The following is an 18,362-nucleotide window of genomic DNA, read 5'->3' as shown; positions in this document are numbered from 1 at the left end:
CAACTAGCACAACTTCTCTGGGTCCTTACAAGCTCAAGCCCCCTCTCCCCCCTACCCCCGGCTTGCCCAACCCCCTCTGAACCGATAGACTGCCCTGTCATGATGGAAGGAGCACTTGCACTTGGAGACAGTTGAAGTTGAATTGTTAATTTTTAAATGTTAATGTCTTATTACGAAACGCTCATTATCCTCTAACTATGGACATATTTTATGTCATGCAAATGTAAAAATGATAAATGCCAATAAATAAATTTAAAAATAAATGGCTTGTGATTTATCCAGTGGCAAGTCTATAAACTGTTTTAGGGTGTCACTGTTAAATATAATGGGTTCATAAGTGTTATTAATGCCATGTTTCTTTGTCTCCTTCCACATAGTGCTTTCACTGTCAGAAGCCCAAGACAGCCGTATGCTTACCTGGGAGACCATCCAGAAAGAGAACTACCTGCTGAACCTAGCCAAGCTGAAGCGGGACAGCGATACCGAGCGGCTCAGGAGGACATCGCAGAAGTAAGGCTTAGCACTGGCTGTATAGAGGGAGGGGACAGCAGTGGAACACGAGTACTCCCAGGAGATGACATCCTGCTGAGCATCACTGCCCTGCAGCTGCCCAGACATGCTACTTCATGACCTACAGTCTGTGGGCACGCACTTCTGGGCAGCAGCAGAGGTGTGGTCACCCCATGTGCAAATCAGAATATACCCCCTGACCCCCCACAGAGGGGATAGTAGTGGAACCTCAGGAAGAGATGCAGTAAGGTTTGTTAAGCAAGGTGAACCTCAGAGATTGACCACACGCTCTTTTCCTGTCTGTGCAGGGTAGACAACGCCTTGAAGCAGCTGACGGAGATCAAGGAGCACGACCGGCGTCTGAAGGCCCTGGAGCATCAGGTACTACAGGGCTGATGCCACTGGCAGGGGGGAAGTGGGGGGGGGGGAAAGCACACCGGAGGCTCAGAGTTGTACTCTGTTGTCAGGGGCCTAGCGACTATTTAAAAACATATTATTGGGGAGTGTGTGGTTGGGGGCACACTTCAGAAAACTAAAAACTTGCTGGTTCAGTTGCAGTGGAGGAGGTGTTCACAACTCAGAAACACTTAGCCTCACTGGTTCCAACGTGGGGAGCGGGCAAATGGTTCTGCCTAGGAATGAGAGGGCCACACATTACACATTTGGACTCATGGTTTTCTGGGCGAGTGTATTACTCTGCCATGATCACAATTCCCTGAGTTCAGGAAGGAATTTATAGCCTGGCTGTTCGAGAACCAATCTCCTTGCCCAAGGCCCTACTCTTCTAACTGGTTTGCTTGCTCAGCACTCACCTTAGGCCCCTGCTCTTCTAGCTGGTTCGCTTGCTCAGCACTCACCTTAGGCCCTTGCTCTTCTAGCTGGTTCACTTGCTCAGCATTCGCCTTGGGCCCCTGCTCTTCTAGCTGGTTCGCTTGCTCAGCACTCACCTTAGGCCCTTGCTCTTCTAGCTGGTTCACTTGCTCAGCATTCGCCTTGGGCCCTTGCTCTTCTAGCTGGTTCACTTGCTCAGCACTCACCTTAGGCCCTTGCTCTTCTAGCTGGTTTGCTTGCTCAGCGCTCACCTTAGGCCGTTTCTGTTGTGAATGGTTTGCTTGCTCAGCGCTCGCCTTAGGCCTTTGCTCTTCTAGCTGGTTCTCTTGCTCAGCGCTCGCCTTAGACCCTTGCTCTTCTAGCTGGTTTGCTTGCTCAGCACTCACCTTCTAGCTTGTTCGCGTGCTCAGGGCTCGCCTTGGGCCTTTGCTCTTCTAGCTGGTTTGCTCACTTAGGGCTTGCACTATGAAGCCATTAGTGTGTGTAGCGAGCATGAAAAATAAATTAAATAAAAATCTGCTGCACTGTTAAGTTGGACTCAACCAACAATATTAAACCTAGCAGTTGTGATTCTGTTATGGACCCCAAGGAATAACTGGAACCTCCTACAAGCAAACATTACCAAGACTATGTCTTTTGTTGCATACTTTTCAGACATTGTCGGGTTTTCTAATGGATTTCCGGGGATAATTGGATATTCTCATTTGGAGAGTTTGCTTCTTTTTCATGCTCCTAATTGAGGTCATGCCTTTTCACGGGGCCTTCATTTAGAACTGGCCTGTAATAAGTAGAAGTCTTTTTAACACGTCCCCTTTTGTGGCGAGAATCTTCTCTCTCAGGAAGCAGCTCTTCGAAGGGCAATTGCTTCTGCTCGAAGGATAATTGAGCTCCAAGCCATAGCCGTTCCTACATTTTACATAATTTTCCACAAAGACTTGGTGGCCTCCATTTTAACCAGTCAATAGGTCTCCCTGGGTTTCCACCCAGTGCTTATGGATCAACTGCAGAAGAGACCTTTCATAATAAACATTTTTCTCAAATTCACTTTAGAAAGGACTTTGGTTTTCAGATTATTTTGGTCATTTATTGTCACTTATGGTGGTCTTGTGCCTGGCAAAAAGGCAGCCAAGTCAATCAATGGCAGGTGGACTTAGTTTTTCAATGTATTTAGGGTATTTGTACAGAATGAGCCTAACCTTGCGGCAATAGTGCTCTTTGTGTAATCACAGCTGTTCCTACTAGGCAAGGCCAAGTTCCAAATTGGTGCTTCCTATGCCAGAAGAGTGCAAGTAGCAGGCATCAGCAGCTTTGGCAGTTTAAAAAGGTTGGTTCAAGAAAGGGCAGGGGTGCAGGGAATCGATGCGAGCATGGACAATGGCGAAAGAGGGTCTACAGATCAGCAGGTAGGTCGAGTCTGAGCAGGTAGGTTTTCAGTTTTTCTGTGAATGCTCAGAGGGACTTGTTGAATCGTGGTTGGCAGGACAGTTCATTCTAGAGTCAATGAGTGTGCAGAGTTAATGTTTGCTTCCTAGTGTGGCCTTTTGGCTTTCTGGGAAATGCTAGAGCGGTGTCTCATGAAGCGCTCTCGTCGCTGGAGTTGGGGAGTTTCTCTGGGAGATTGTAAGGTGTATGTTAGCAGGGCCTCGCATCTGATGTATGCTGGGAGATGACTTCAGTGCTGTTCTTGGAGTGTATTATAGTGGTTTCTTATGACCAGAGATCGGCCATGTTGACGCATGTACAACAGCAATTAGCGATGTTCGCGAGCAGTCTGGCAGAGGGTTTTCCCATATGTGTATATGGCAGGGTGTTACCCATATATGTCGCAGAGTAGCAAGTCTGCACAGTGAAATAAAGGTTTTAGGGTACAGTATTATTTGATATTCTTTTTTAAGAGTCAGTTGAAATCAAGTTGTCTGGGATTTTTTCATCACATGGGACTGCTTGAGAGGTAGATTGGTGTCGATGTGGAAGGATATTACAGAAAGATTGCTTGTGAAGGAGAACATCATAGATCCATGTTCTTGAGCCTGGTCTGAATCTGAGGGCAAGAGAGTCCGAAATTGTTAATGTGGGGTTAATTTGAGATGGGCACTGAACATTCAGAGCTGAATGAAGTCCAGGCAGGATCTTAGTTGATGATTGCAAATGGCAGAAAACTCTGCGGTGTAAATGGGTTTTATCCGAATCTTGATGGTGGCAGTTAATAGTCTGCAGTGAAAGCGCATGTTTTCAGCTTGTTGGTGAATCGAGATATTTTGATTGTTAAGCAGGTCACACGAGATTCCAGGTAACAGTGAAATGCCATATGGCCGAGTATGGAACTATGGGTGATTCTGCAGGATACTGTCAACCGTGTCAATGGCCAAAGGGCAGTCATGGATGGCCCAAAGGCATAGGTCGCCTGTGTCTGTTATCGCAAGGTCGCTGTTGGCTACCTGGATGATTGCTGTTTCTGTGCAGCTTCCAGGGAAAAATCCTGACTGGCAGCAGAGAAATAATAATCGATTGTCGGTGTGTAGAGAAGCTCAATAGCCGCCAATCTGCTAAGGATAGCCATCTGGCAGGTGCTGCTGATTTGTCTTTAGTTTGAGGGTTCATCCTGTTCAAGGGATAGTTTCTTCTTAAGAGGGAGGAGCACCTAGGCTTTTTTTAATGATGGGAATTTGCTGCTATGGAACGAGGATATGATATGATAGTTTATTTATATAGCGCCTATACACAATGTGTTTCAAAGTGCTTCAAAGCAAAGGAGGGAACAAGGGAAAATACAATGACATTCTTACAGGCCAGGAACAGTAAGCATGTGAAATTAACTATCGTACTCAGCCTGACGACATTTCAGATAGTGCAAGAGCTAAGACATAGGTAAGGAAGGGAGGGGGAGAGAGGGGTGCAGAAAGGGAGGGGAGGAACAAAACAAGCGACTATCATACTAGGCCTGACGACATTTCAGATAGTGCTGGAGGGGTGGTGAGGAGGGAAAAACCAGTAATGGGAGGTTGGAGGAAACCGACGAGGTTGCGATCATATTCGGTCCAGGGACCATTTTGATAGAGTAAGTGCATAGAAGAAAGTAAGGGGAGGAGATAGTAAAAGGGTGGGTAGGGCTTGCTAAGTGGTGAAAAAGAGCAGCAGGCAGGAAGGCACTAGGTGGGCGGGGCTTAGGTGAGGTGACCTAGATCCACTGGCACCTGCTCCCCATCTGCAAAGGAAAAGAGGCTGGAGGGCTCCTTAAGTAGGAAAAAGAGTGGCAAGCAGGAAGGCACCAGATGGGCGCTGTAAAGACCGGAGGGGGGTGTCTGTACTTCTACTCTCTATATGGTAGAGGAGAGGCACAGAGGACCCCAGCCAAGATTCTCTATAAGGTAGCAATGGACGAGCAATCGAGGCCTAGCTTCTCAGGAGGTGATGCAGGCTGATTCTTAAGTAGAGTGTAGTCCCTGGGCCCCCACAAAGGAATGTCCACACACTGTGTTACTGAAAACAGTCTTCATATAATTAATATTCAAGGTTATGTACACTATCCCATTAACTCACTTTGTGCTCAGAAAATCTGCAATGGCAAATATATACAGTTCTGAGTGGTACCACAATTATTATCAGATTTCATTAAAGTGCTTCAACTGTACTCTGGTTAAATGTCACACAAATCAATTAATAAAGGTAACCAACAATAGACATAGGAGGAAAGCAGTTGGTTAGAACAATTGGCAGAATACTGGCCTCTACCGTTAAACACAGTTCTGTGTGGAGATCCCCTCCCACCTGGGCAACCTGTAAAATGGAGATATAACACGTGTATTGGAACAAGTACCCAGCCATTCAACACTACACACTGCATTCATACCAGTTTTGGGCAGGGCTGTCTCATTCTTTGTCTCTCATACCAGAAACCAGACACCCACAACAAGAAGTGCATATTGGTCACACACTCCATTCACCGAGGTCCCACCCCCGGGATGTACCCACAACATACAGTCACTGGGAAGGCTCCAGCCAGCCTGGCCTGGCCTTCCCACAACACCATATATGGAACTTCCACCCAACAGCCAGTCAGGGGGAAGGGACAGATTCAGGACTTCCCAGGACTTTGGGAAAACAAGGTAACAGGCAATAGAATGCAAGAGGCCACAGGAGCCATCTTGTTTCCTATCAGGAATTAACTGATTCCAATGGCAGGGCCTCGGTATCCCAAATTGGAGGATACTCGGAGCACCTGTCAAATTCAGCATGGAGCTGCCACCAGCCCATACCCTATTATTCCCTAAGGTCAACTGTCAAAGTATGAGTGAAGATAATCCTAACCGGTCATGTATTAAGAGTGAGAAAAACGTTTGTAAAATTTCTATCACTATACGAAATAGAAAACCCTATGAGTCCCAGAAAAATTGTGCTGAGAAGTCTTTAATGGCTACCAATTTAAATCCTGACAAATCTCATTACTCAGTGAAACCAAATGTATATTTTAAACCATATAATATTCCTTTAAGGAATGAATTCACAAACGGAGAGAAGGGAACTGGTGATAAGAAATTCCTTTGAGAAAACTGATTTTTATCTTGGGGACTTCGAGTCCCAGACTACTGGGACGAAGAAGATGGCTGCAGAGGCACAAGGTTACCAAATGCAGCCCATTAAGGATAATGACCCACACCTGATGATAGCTAAGAAGCATAAACGGCCTCCTCAGGTGCAGGCCATAAGACCAAGGTTGAGGAAGGAGAAGCAGTCGCAGCAGCAGGAGGGTAGTAGTAGTGGGTGGAGGAGTTCTGGACTCTCCACAAAGCAGCAGAGGAAGAAATCGCAGAGGAGCCAGGACGCCGGAATCATTGTGGCGAGCAAAGCTGATACCAGTCGAGAGAGTGTCATATGTCCTCCTGATTTCGTCTGCAGAGGCCGCGCAGCGGAAAGTGCACTTTTTTGTCACTTTCCCCATTGTCAAGCATTCACCGGTGGCAGACGAGCACGGGGTCACTGGGAGAGCCTCTAGGACTCTGGAAGTAAAGGACGCAAGCCGCAGAAAGTCGCACAGAAGAGACTGACGAGTAAAAAAAAAAACAAGGCAGAAGAGCTGGAGGCAGCAAGGCAAACTGACGCGCACGCCACACAGTGAATTCACTGGTGCATTATGACCCCGTAGTTCTATGTGACCGCCCGCTGGCCGGGTCCAGATCTAATTTTGAATCCCAAACTAATGTAAAAACAATTAATGATTGTGACGCATGTCAAGCTGATCAAAACCTAAGCAGTAGGTATGATAAGAACTTAAACATCCAATCTGAAAGCTGTGACTATTCTACATTGGGTCATAGAAGAAGCCAAACACATAAAGGGGCAATACCTTGAAAAGAGAGTGCAAACCACTATTGCTAAAGCCAACAGAGACTCATAGTAAGGCAATTGATGAAAAAACAGTGTTACGAAAGCTAAAAGAATATCATTGAGCTTTGTCTCTCTAGATGCTCTTCCCCCTGCCTTTTTCTTTTTTTTTTTTTAAATTAAAAGAACACAAAAATAACAAATGCAGTTGTAGATCCTGCCGCTTGCTCCTTTGCCCCTTACAAAGTCTGCTAGAACTCCAGCAGCTCCCCTCTCCTCTCCCAGTGCCTATCCGTGTCCTCCTCACCACCCGGTTCAGATATGTACAGTGCAGTGATGGCAACATTCATGCAGGACACAGGTCTGCCCATCGCTGACACCTACATCAACGCTTCTTGCAGGCAGACTGTCACAGACATCCTATTTGTTGCTGCCTACCCGAACATATGGACTCCACATATGGTCCAGATCCTTTCTCCTCATCATCTCCCATTAATGGAGGCACCAGAGGGGAAGTATTCTTAGTGGACTTTTCATCCTCTAGGTGCATCATTAATGTCTGTCACAATGGCACTGTCATGGCCCAGGGCTCTCAGCCCAACCTTCTCCTTCTTGACAGGCGTCTTCCTTCTCTCATCAGCTGCCTTCCTTCTCCCACCACCGACCCCCTTGCCCTTCTCCAGCTCAGATGGGCATATCATGTCCCTGTACCCCCCCCTTCGAAGACCTTCAAATGGTGGTAACCGGGTCCACCATGCAACCCTCAACTCTTACTCTGCCATCAAACGTGCTTCTGATATCTGTCTCCTCCTCAAAGACTTAGACTTCATTTTTCTCGCCCTCACTGAAACATGGTTCACTGCCAGCTCTGTCACTGCTTTTGACACACTCCTTCCTGAGGTCTTCAAGATCCTCTCTGAGCCCAGGCCTAACTAGTCTGAAGGTGGAGTGGCCTTTATCTTCCCTGACTAGATCCCTGCCACTATCATTCCCACTCAGTCCTATTTCTCCTTTGAATGCCTCATCTACAAGCTCAGCATCTCTCCAACCCTCTCGTTGACTCTTGCCACCATCTACAGGACCCCTGGTCTGGTCGATCTCTACCCATCTGAGTGGTCTGACCTCACCTCTTCACTTCTTGCGTCTAACTCCTTCTCCTCTGCAACTTCAATATTCACCTAGACTCTGCTGAGGTGGCCCCTAGTCGCATTCAAAGACTTGGCGATGCACTTTCCCTCACCATCCATCCCTCAGGCCCGACCCATTCTGCCGGGCATACCTTCCTCCAACCTTCTCAATACTCCTCGCTCCGGGTCTGACCACTTCCTCCTGTCTTCTCATCTGGATCTCTTAGGTCTTCTACTATGTCTCTGCCGTCACTGCCTGTCTGCTGATCTGTCTTTCGACCGATGAAGCGTGTCAGTGGTTGTCTTTGCTAGCACCTTCATTTCATTTCCTCTCCATGCCCTCCCACGAATGCCCACACTGACTCAGTCCTTGCTAATCTTCACCTTTCCATCACCAACACCCTGGATATCCTTGCCCCTGTCATGAGGATCCGAATGAAGCCTGCCTGCAAGCGTAACACCTGGTACGACTCTGACCTAGCCTCTCTGAAACATAGACTGCAAAGTGGCTCAGCAGAAGTGGTGGGCTTCAGACGCATCCTCTGACAAACTGGCCTGTCGCCTGCTCAAAAGGCAATACAGATTTTCCATTCACTCTAAGAGGGCTCGCATCCAAGTTGCATCACCAGGGACTCTAACAATTCTAGTGAACTGTTCAAAATCTGCAAGGAACTCGCCAATCCTTCTGCAGTCTCTACATCTCCTCTTCATTCCATTCCTTCTGTACCTCTCTGGCCTCCCACTTCTTTTCTAAAACCCAGGACATTCTGTCCTCATTCTCCTCTACCACCCTCCCTCGTCCCTCCCAGCTATCATGTCTTCCTTAAGACCCCCTCCCTACCTTTCTTCTCCTTCTCTCCCAAAGCACTGCTTGAGGTCTCTAGACTAGTCCTCTCTATGAAAGTCTCCTCCAAAAAGGTGCTCCCCTGCTCCTCTAGAACTATCAAGGACAACATTGCTGCCTCCCTTGCGCATTCCCTGGCTGATTTCGGTAACCACTCCTTTGCCATGGGCTCCTTCCCTCAACCACTCCCCTGTGCATCACCTCCTTAAAAAGCCCTCTTCTGATCCTAACTGACCTGCTAACTATCACCCTATCCCCAGAACCCCCTTCCTGGGCAAACTCCTTGAGACGCTTGCCATCTCCCAACTGACTCAACATTCTGATTCTGTTGGCTGTCTTCTCGACCATCAGTCTGTCTTCAGAGTTGCCAAAGGCACAGAAACTGCTCTACTGAACACCTGGGACAACTTGCTCTCTAAACTCTCATTCCATTCTTATTCTCCTTGATCTTTCTGCTGCCTTTCACATGGTTAATCATGCCACCTTGATAAATCTGCTCTGACACCCATGGCATCACGAGTCTGGCTCTGTACTGGTTGACCTCCTTTCTCTCCAAAAGACCCTCCCAGGTTCAACTGGGCCCTTTTCTCTCCCCTGTCACACTGTCCACCTGCGGCGTCCCTCAAGTCTCTATCCTGTCGCTGTGACTTCAACATCTAACATCCCCCCCTTGGCCCTTCTGATCTCTTCTTTCATCCCTCACTTCCAGTTTTATGCTGATGACCTGCAGCTCTCCTTCAAGCTTACCCCTACTTTCTCCTCTTTCATCCCTGAATGTCTGACTGCCATTCAGTCCTGGTGTGCTTCCAATGATCTCTACCTTAATGCCAGTAAGACTGAGATACTTTCCATTGGGACCACTGCTCCCACCTTCCTCTGGCCGCCACCTATGGGCCCCACCTCTCCTCCTCTTGTGAGGCAAAAAAACTTGGTGTCATCTTTGATGCCTCTCTCTCCTCACATCCCAGATCTTGCCAAGAAGGCCCACTATCAACTACACCTCCTCAGAAGTATTCTCCCTTTCCTTACCTTCCCCCAGAAAGTCGATGTCTCCAGAGCCCTGATCTTTTTTAGGCTTGACTACTGTAACAGCCTCTTCCTTAATCTTCCTTCGTCCCCTTCAACTTATCCAGAATACGACTGCAAAACCTATCCCTGGCCTCAAGCCCAGGAACTACATCTCGCCAGTCCTAAGTTATCTCCACTGGCTCCCGGTTGCTGCTAGGATCAAATTCAGACCCTCTGCATCATCCACAAGACTTTCTGGGGCCTGACACCCCGCTGCATCCATCTTTCTCTCTCCCTAAATACCTCCCTACCAGAGCCCTTTGGTCTGCTAGCTCCAACTCTCTGTGAATCTGTCACTTCTCTAAGCAAAGAGTGGGGGGGTAGATGTCTCTCCTGTGTAGGAGCCTCACTCTGGAATGGTCTACCTGCCGCTCTCAGGCTTGGACTGGAACTCCTTACGTCCCAGAAGCCCCTCCGCTGCTAACTCCTTCCTCATTCTCTGACTAGCTTCCTGGTTCCCTCTTGAGTATTATAGGTTCCCAGGCCACCTTCCGCCCAGTCCCCCTCTTTCCTGTGATTACCTGTTTTCCACGGCACTCGTCCTCTGTCTCTGACCTCCCCTTAACTCCTTCATTCCCCCTTCCCTGTGATTACCTGCTTTCCAATGCACTTGCCCTTTGGCCTCCCCGTAACAACTGCACTTCACCCCTTCACCTTTTCCTTCCCTCCTTAGCACTTCATTTGGTTCAGACCTGCGCTTCCCCCTTTCCCTTGCACTTCTTGTTCTGCACTTGCATGATCCGAATGTCACATGGCCTAGTAGGACCGTTATTGATATCTTTCTCACCCCACACCATCCTATTGTCTTGTGGCATCTTGAAATACTACTATACTTACAAATATCCAATAAATAAATAAATAAATGTATACCTCCAAATACCAGCCCAGTCCCCCCCCCCTTTGGGGATGCCTCGTGTCACTGATACTCACATTCTACTTTTAACCCTAAAAGCCCTCATACACCCTGCTTCAAGATATCTGTTTCTTTTCTGGTCATGCTGCTGTCAATATTGGCTGGGGTGGCTTGTGCAAATCTTCACCTGATAACACGGCTCTCGCCCCTGGAAGGAGACAGAGTGATGCAGAGAAAGAGAGCCGCGAGGGAGGGGGGCAGAGAAATGGAGGGGGCACAGAGGGGCAGAGACAGAGAGGGGGAGAGAGACAGGGGGAAGGGGAAGAGGGAGAGCGCGCGTGAAAGGGAGAGAGCGTTAAATCGCCATTTGATAGGCCAGGTACAGCTAGAGTCTAATAATTCTTTGACGGTGTGTGAGGTTGGTGGCAGGGGAATTACTATGCAGTGTTGGAATGCTTTGCTTTTATGTGTATGAGAGTGTTCCTATAGGAGTCAGATGTGGCACTTGTGATGCAGATGCAGTGTTTGCCGATGAAGCCGCTATTTTGAGACTGACAGGGTATTTTGAGGAGTGGCGGCTTCAGACAGATTCTTTTGAGTTCATATTTATTGACTTTGTTCTGGATGAGCTCTTTAGTACACTGAGGGCAACAGGTTTAGCCTATTTTTAGAAGAGACGGGCTCGATGGTGTATACCAATGGGTCATCATTTTCTGAGGGGCAGTGGTGAGTGCGATGAGTACAAGGTGGGGGCGATTGAGAATTATTTCCAAGTTATTTATACATTATCTGTGTGGGTTTTGGTTGTGAACTATATGTATATATTAGTACTATGTAATGCTGAAATGTTTGGCGTGGTCTGCTGTCCAATCTCTTGAGATAGGCAGCATGCATTCCTGTGTGGTGAGGTCTTGTGTGTTTCCATTGATAGAAGATGAGGGGTACAGGAGAGATTGCAGTTCCTAGGAATGGGGTGACATTGGGGCCCTGGATTGCCTGTAGATGAGGTGGAAGGTGATGGTGTAAAGATGAAGCATGCAGAGGGGTTTCCACGTGTGATGATCTTGGTGAAGTCGAGTGGACTGAATGTTGACCATGAAGTAGTTAATTTACTTATGCATTGATTTTTGCTTATGTGGCAGTGCACTGAACCCTCAGGTATCTGGGCGCTAGTTACAATAGGAAAGGAAAAGGTTGGTTATGAAGCACTACAGTCAATACATAGAGTGGAAGTGTCCGCTTATGTGATGGTGCGAGAGCATGGTGGCTTAGGTAAAGAGCCAGGTTTTCAGATGGTCCTGTTTGGACAGACTTGAGGCGGCCCGCAGGGCACTGTTTTGGATGTTTTGTAATTTACACAGGTTCTGCTCAGAGGTGCCTGCAGTAGTCCAACTTGGCTCTGGTAATAGCTCTGGTTATGGAAAGGCGGTTGGTTGTGTTAAGGAAGGGTTTGCTGGTGTTGAGTAGTTTGGCGGTGTAGGCAGCAGAGGAGGCAATGGCATTTACTTGGTGAGCTAGGTTGTGGGTAGCGTCTAACTAGATGCCCTGCGTTTCAGCTGTGGGTGAAGTTTGCATCAGATTGCTGTCTATGGTGAAAGCTTTGTAGGCTGGTTCTAGGTTGCAGCATCAGAGCCTACAATGAGGATCTCGATTTTGTCATCGTTTAGACAGAGGAGGTGAGACGGCATCCAGTTTTGGATGATATCACACACTGAATTGTTGGTGCGACATCTTGGTGGTAGATGCCTTAGAGAGGGATGAGGATGTGGGTGTCATCTGCGTAGTTTGCGTATGATCTCCCAAGGACATCCAGATGTTGAAGGAAAGGTTTTGTGTAAATGTTGTGTAGTGTGGGGGAGATGCATGAACCTTGTGGGACGCCGCAGGTTGCCGGTGTGATTGTCAATGAAGACAAAAGTAGATCTGCCAGCCAGGAAAGGATCTGATACTGTCGGTGGCCACAGGGGAGAAGTTAGCTGTTGATTTGAGGTGATTGCATAGCGTTTGGTGGTCGACGAGGTCGAAGGCTGCAGATGGATCCAAAATAAGCAGCAGGGAACATTTGCCAGTGTCTTTAATAGCATCAGGGTGGTTTTTAACGTCAAGCAGGGCAGTTTTGTTTCTGTGCCTAGGGCGGAGGCCCGACTGTCTGATGCCGAGGATGTGGTTTTCTTCAAGGTAGTGTTGGATCTGGATATAAGCTGCACAGTCGAGGATTTTTCGGATAAATGGGGACGGTAGTGCTGGGGCGATAGTTTGTGGGAAGGGTATGATCAAGAGAGGGTTTTAGCAGCGGAGGATCCAGGCTTCTTTCAGGGTGACTGGGATGCTTTTTGTTGGGAAGAACGAATTAATGATTGCGGTGCTGACCAGTGTAAGTGCCTCAGTGCAGTCTTTGGTGATGGGTGCAGGGCAAGCATCTCCTTTGCAGCAGGAGGGATTGAGGCTTCTTCCTGTTATGATAGAGGGCAGTATTCGAATGGTGGGCAGGGTGGGGACCTGGGGTGGGGGATTGGTAGGTGGAGACTTGGCACGAATGTCAAGTTGTTTGGAGCAGATTTTCTTGTGTAGGGTGAGGATGAAGGCAAACCCGCAGTCTGCTTTCTGGGCGTGGGTTGTATTTGCAGAGTGGCGAATCCATCTGCCGTTGAATATAGAAGTGGAGGACTGTCTCTTGTAACCCTATGTTACAAGTTTAGTGGAATTGCTGCTCCCCAAATGCTCTGTGCACTTCCCACCAGCGCAAAGAAACACGAGTGGCCTTCCCAATGCAAAGGCTCATCTCAGTCCTTTGCATTTCATGCATGCGGGCCACTCCTGACGTAATTTTACACATTTCTCCTCGCATCGCTCAACTAGGGAAGGCACTTCTTTTAGCCAAATTTGGTCTTTGCAACTCTAGACCCCCTTAGATGTGTGCTGTGCTTCAGGAATAAACATGTTTGAACTACTTGTAGCTGTTGCTGACTTCTGTATAGAGGGCGGGTCTGTGCATGCGAAGGGTGGTGCCAGCGCAGAGGCCCACACGTCTGAATTTTCAAGTGACAGCACCTCTAGGGAGAACAGCACTAAGAATACTGCCCGTCAAACTTCACAAACATGTATATCCCTCTACTTGTGTGCTACGGATCGAGCAGCGCATTGGATTGACGTCTGGCTGCTCAGTGCTGGGCTTTTGGATTTCCCGCCCTTTTCAAAGATTTCCCATTTCACCAGTTGCTACAGTCGATCGCAAAAGCACTTTGCCTGATTCTGTGTGTTCTTTAAGACCCGGGTCTTCCTCCCATGTGATAATGCTCCAGCACACTGTGTGATCCTAAAACCACTCAGCTGGGCACCCCCCCCCCCCACCCCCATGTCCTGATGTTTCCCGTGTGCCTGTATGCAACTTTCACATATTTGTATTGATGTGTACCGACCATTCTGCACTTCGTGCTTTGGCAGCAGTGGTCTATAAATACAATACGATGAATAAGTAAGGGGATGCTGCCCCCAGGGGTAGACTAGGCGGAAGGAAGGAGGTGCACTGGAATGAAGAGCAGATCAACGAGGAGAAGCTGAAGAGAACATGTCTCATGTCTCTGATGTCAATCTTCTTCTAATTCAGTCTGTTGTGAAATGAATTGCACCTAATGCGCCACCCTTGGCATCTGGCGCTGAGCTCACCCCTTTCTTTCCTTGTCTTCCCTCACAGCTGGAGTACTGCACCAGCGCCCTGTCCTGGATGGTGGAGGCCATGTCGCAGAGCGAGATGGGAAAAGACAGCCCGGCGCCACCCTTGATGAGGGGTAAGAAGGGCGTGCAGTGAGTGTGGCGGTTCCGTGCATGCGGCACACACATAGGTGGGAAGTCAACCATTCACTTGTGTCCTCATGTACTCCTATGCAATAATGGTTAAGTGCCAGCAGCTTCCTGGAATTCAGGCATCATGGTATATGGGTTCCTGGGAGAGAAATAAGCGATGGTTACATTACGGGAGGGGTCTTGGTACAGTGGGCTAGTGGGAGTTGGAAACTGGGTCACTCTCCACAGGATGATCGGGCAGTGTCCTGGCATGCAGGGCATTGTCTGAAGGGTAGAGTGAGCGGGAGTCCTTCACTATGCAGTTATGAAAGAGCCTCCGTGGGAGAAGGCAGAGAGGATGGTACAGTCCCTATAGATTTATAAGAGAAAATCTGCAAGAACAGATGGAAGAGGTGGTCCGTTAGTACGCAATTGTGAGAGGGACCACACTCGGGTACATGGTGGAGATGGCCCCGCAGCATGCATGCTTGGGGCGCACCATGTTTGCAGAAAAGTGTACACCTCTTAATGCATGGTGTGTGGTTGGTCATATCTGGAGCAGAGCCTACTTGGTTCTGTGGGATGCATACATGGAACAGATCACGTCTGTGCTAAGGAAACCTAAACTTCTTACGGCAAGTATGGGAGAGATGTCTTTCGAAGAGCCGTGCAGTGGTTTCCCTGAATGCAGGGCGATTGATGCGGGAAATATCTGTTTAGTGGTGCTGAGGGGGCATCTCGACCTGTAGGCATTTGAGGTACTCTCTCTGCAAGTTGGGCATTTATATGTTGGATTGTCTTGGCGCAAATTGAGGGATGATTCCTGGGCAAGCAGGTGTTGAGGGCTTGTAGTTGTAGAGATTTAAGTGGTGTCTGGACAAATGGGTGTGGGAGAACCAGGTTCAAATGCTTACAGGTGAAATGGGGAGGGCACAGTACCGCATTGAGTTATGAGTGATCCCTTCTCCCTTTGCTACTTTGCAGACCGTAAGAAGTTGTAGTTCTCCACACTGAGAAGGAATCTGCAGCACTCTTTCCAGGAGCAGGATCCGGAGGAAGCTCTGCTGAAGGCCCCAGGAGTGGGATGCATCCGCCTGCAACTGACACTCCGCATGCAACTCTCGCCTGCATCTGTGTGGGCCCCGGAACCACACACCGGGAGCGCCACACTGGACCAAATGGAAGGCGCAATGGGAATGCACTCCTTACTGATCCTCTCTCTTCCTTGGCATACATGGCCCCTGTGTGGACACTTAGAAGGCAGAGTCCCGATGTTGACACCGCTCTCGTCCTCCGCGACCTCTGCACAGGGGTCGGAGCTGGAAGGTGAGCATGCAGAATAGCAGCTCTTCTGTTCCCAGCTATTTCAATCCTCATCTCTCCCAATGCACCATGAAGGGAGTGTGCATTCTCACCAAAGACAAAATACCATGTTCCAGCACCCTGTGCGGATTGTGAACCTTGCACTGGGGCGGGAAGCCAAAAGACCAAACCCATTGATCATCATCATCATACTTCTGCCCACTCCGCTACCCCAGACTTGATAGTACACATCTCAGTGTGGCAAGGCGCCCAGGGACCTAACCATTGCCAACCAAGGACCACCATAATCCTGCATTATGCCAGCATTCTGCGCTGCTGTTCTACTTCTCAGCGGAGTGAGTACCCGCTAGGACAGCCCAGTGCTGCCTGACTCATTATTCTTCTGCCCATTGCAGCCGATTGTAACACCGCAAGCTGGGGTGAGGAACCCAAGGAACCGCCCAATGCTGTCAAGATCACTGTTCTGGCCCTTCACAGGATTGCAGGAAGATGTGTCGATAATGCACCGTAAGGGGCATCGCTCCACTTCAACTGTCGCGCTTACTGCCACTGCGTCCTCTGCACTGTGGTGATGAGGCGAAAGAATTCTACTTTGGAATACCCAGTTCCAACCATCCCTTACTTGGGCATCTTGGAGAGTTGCCATGACACCCCGATGTGTACCTTTTCTCTTTCATTCCATACCATTCCATTCTTACTCTCCTGCATCTACTGTCTGCCCTACGCTTAATCGTTTCCTTCTGACTCGGCTCACCCTTTCTCATCCTCTTTCTTTGCTCTGCACGATTCCTCTTCTGCTTGTCCTGCCCTCCATCCTCCTTTGCTGCCACACTGCCTAACTGCAAACCACGGAGGCACAATTCAGTTTGCCGACATGTGCTATTTCAGCATCCCCTTCCTTCCCTTTCATCCTCGTGCCACCCCCTCTTCATCATTGTCCTTCCTTTCCTTTTTTTATCACCCTCTTTTTGCTCTGGTCATTTTCTCCCCTCCCCACATGACCTCCGCGCTCTCACTCTTGGAGTAGAGCAGGATTCTGGGTTAGGCCAGTGGATGCCCCGGTGCCCCAGGAGAGTTCGACCTACTCAAAAGACCTAAAGAGAAATACCCCTGTAGTGTTAGACTTCTTCTAGAGGACCTCAGACATCAGAGGTATCCACAATGCGAAGGTCCTCTTAATACTAGTAAGCTATAGTTGGGTATGGGGGCATCTGTGCTCTGCCTCTACACATTAGGAAATGTCTACTTGTCATTCAGAATCAAGTGATGAAGAGAACATCGTTTTTCAAGAAACATTAGAAATGGTGTTTCTTTTTTGATATACTGATGTGGTGGTCAGTCCTCTTAATCATGTGTAGCAAGGCACCTACCTCCACTTTATTTTGATAATTGTTTAGGGTTTGTAATCTAACCACACCTAAACAAAAAGTTCCCATTGTTTAGCAGTTTGCTATTAGGGGCATGCTCGCTGCTGATGGCCGCCAATGGATCCGCACCATTCTCCAGTCTTAAAATGTTGGTCTCATTTCTTTTTAGAGGCTTCACCGAAGGCTGCTTGTAGCCACCGATGCCCATGCAGGGCATAGAGTAGACTTTGTTACGGAGTTTAAGGCTGGAGCTCTTGCGAGGCAAAACACTATCTTGCCTTGATCCATTACCATGGGCAGATGTAGCCTGCAGCCCCGCTCCAACCTAACTTCAGCATTGGTCTGCCTTACTTCCACATCCTGTTTCCCTCTACTTCCTGTGCATGAGGTGTAAAATGCCCGCTCAAGGAGCTGGACATTTGCAGAGGACGATCCTCCTTATTGCCAACTCGGATAACACTAGTCAGAGTCCAGATAAAGAAGGCCAGAGAAAGGAGGAAGGTCTTACTCCTTCCTGGCTGCAAAAGAATGGAAAGTCCCGCCCCATCAATGCTGTTTTAGGAAATGTCTGAATTCCTGGATGTTTAGCAGGTCTTGAGGCTTTGGTCTTTGGTGTATTTTACCTTTTGAGTCCATAGTGCCGGGATGCCTGGTATATATGCCTACCACCACTCTACAACCTTTCTCCCGTTCCTACAAGTTGCTCACTTCCTCATCTCCTCCCGTAACTGAATGCGACCAGTAGAAATGCCACAGCCGGTATTCCCACTTCACGGTAAGGGCCGGGGATAAAGATTGTGGTGGGAGGGAGGGATTAGGTGGTTCCAGGGGGTTCACCCTATAAACAAAGAAGTGTTGGCGCCACACTCAACAACTTTCCACAAAAGCTGTGCTCTAACTTATTTGTGCAATAGCTGTCCCAGTGCACACTCCCACAGCCTGCTGGCCTCGATGCTTTGTGTCTCGGCCATTTTATGCATGTGGCTGGAGAATATTTTCATTTTTTCTAGGGAGAGAAGGTTGGGCAAAAACATACAGGTCTGTTTACATGTTGGAAATGTTTTGAAAATGAAATATTGTACAATAAAACGCTGTTTGGATACCAAGACTTTACGTGCATACAATGCCCTTTGTCCGATGCATTCTTTTTCTCTGAACTGACCCTTACGAAATGGTTTTTCTTTTTAATTATTTTATGTCAATCTGCTTTTATACGGTGCCGAATCACCACCGTAGTAAAATCAGAGTTTATTTATTTATTTATAATGCGCACCAGACCCAAGGGTATTAGGGCGCAGAAGAAAGGAAGAGGATTGTTCAGTTTAGGTTACATT

General features: G+C 48.3%; 1 protein-coding gene across 3 annotated transcripts in view; it reads left to right on the top strand.

Annotated features, from left to right (window-relative positions):
• Positions 1-18,136, top strand: part of TRPM4 (transient receptor potential cation channel subfamily M member 4) — a 386,617-nt gene extending 368,481 nt beyond the window's left edge. For 2 of the 3 annotated variants that reach the window (XM_069605669.1, XM_069605650.1), the window contains exons 22-25: positions 378-510; positions 819-891; positions 14,250-14,397; positions 15,323-18,136. In XM_069605669.1, coding sequence (XP_069461770.1) covers positions 378-510; positions 819-891; positions 14,250-14,363 — 320 coding nt within the window. In that variant the 3' untranslated portion in view covers positions 14,364-14,397; positions 15,323-18,136. The remainder of the gene's footprint in view (positions 1-377; positions 511-818; positions 892-14,249; positions 14,398-15,322) is intronic. The other variant, XM_069605660.1, reaches the window with a different exon arrangement.
• The last annotated feature ends 226 nt before the right edge of the window (positions 18,137-18,362 follow it).

This window comes from Ambystoma mexicanum, chromosome 1p (genome assembly GCF_040938575.1).
Source record: "Ambystoma mexicanum isolate Mex_15411 chromosome 1p, UKY_AmexF1_1, whole genome shotgun sequence".
Classification (NCBI taxonomy): domain Eukaryota; kingdom Metazoa; phylum Chordata; class Amphibia; order Caudata; family Ambystomatidae; genus Ambystoma; species Ambystoma mexicanum.
Note: the sequence above shows the minus strand (reverse complement) of the source record. Positions and strands in the feature narration are given on the sequence as shown.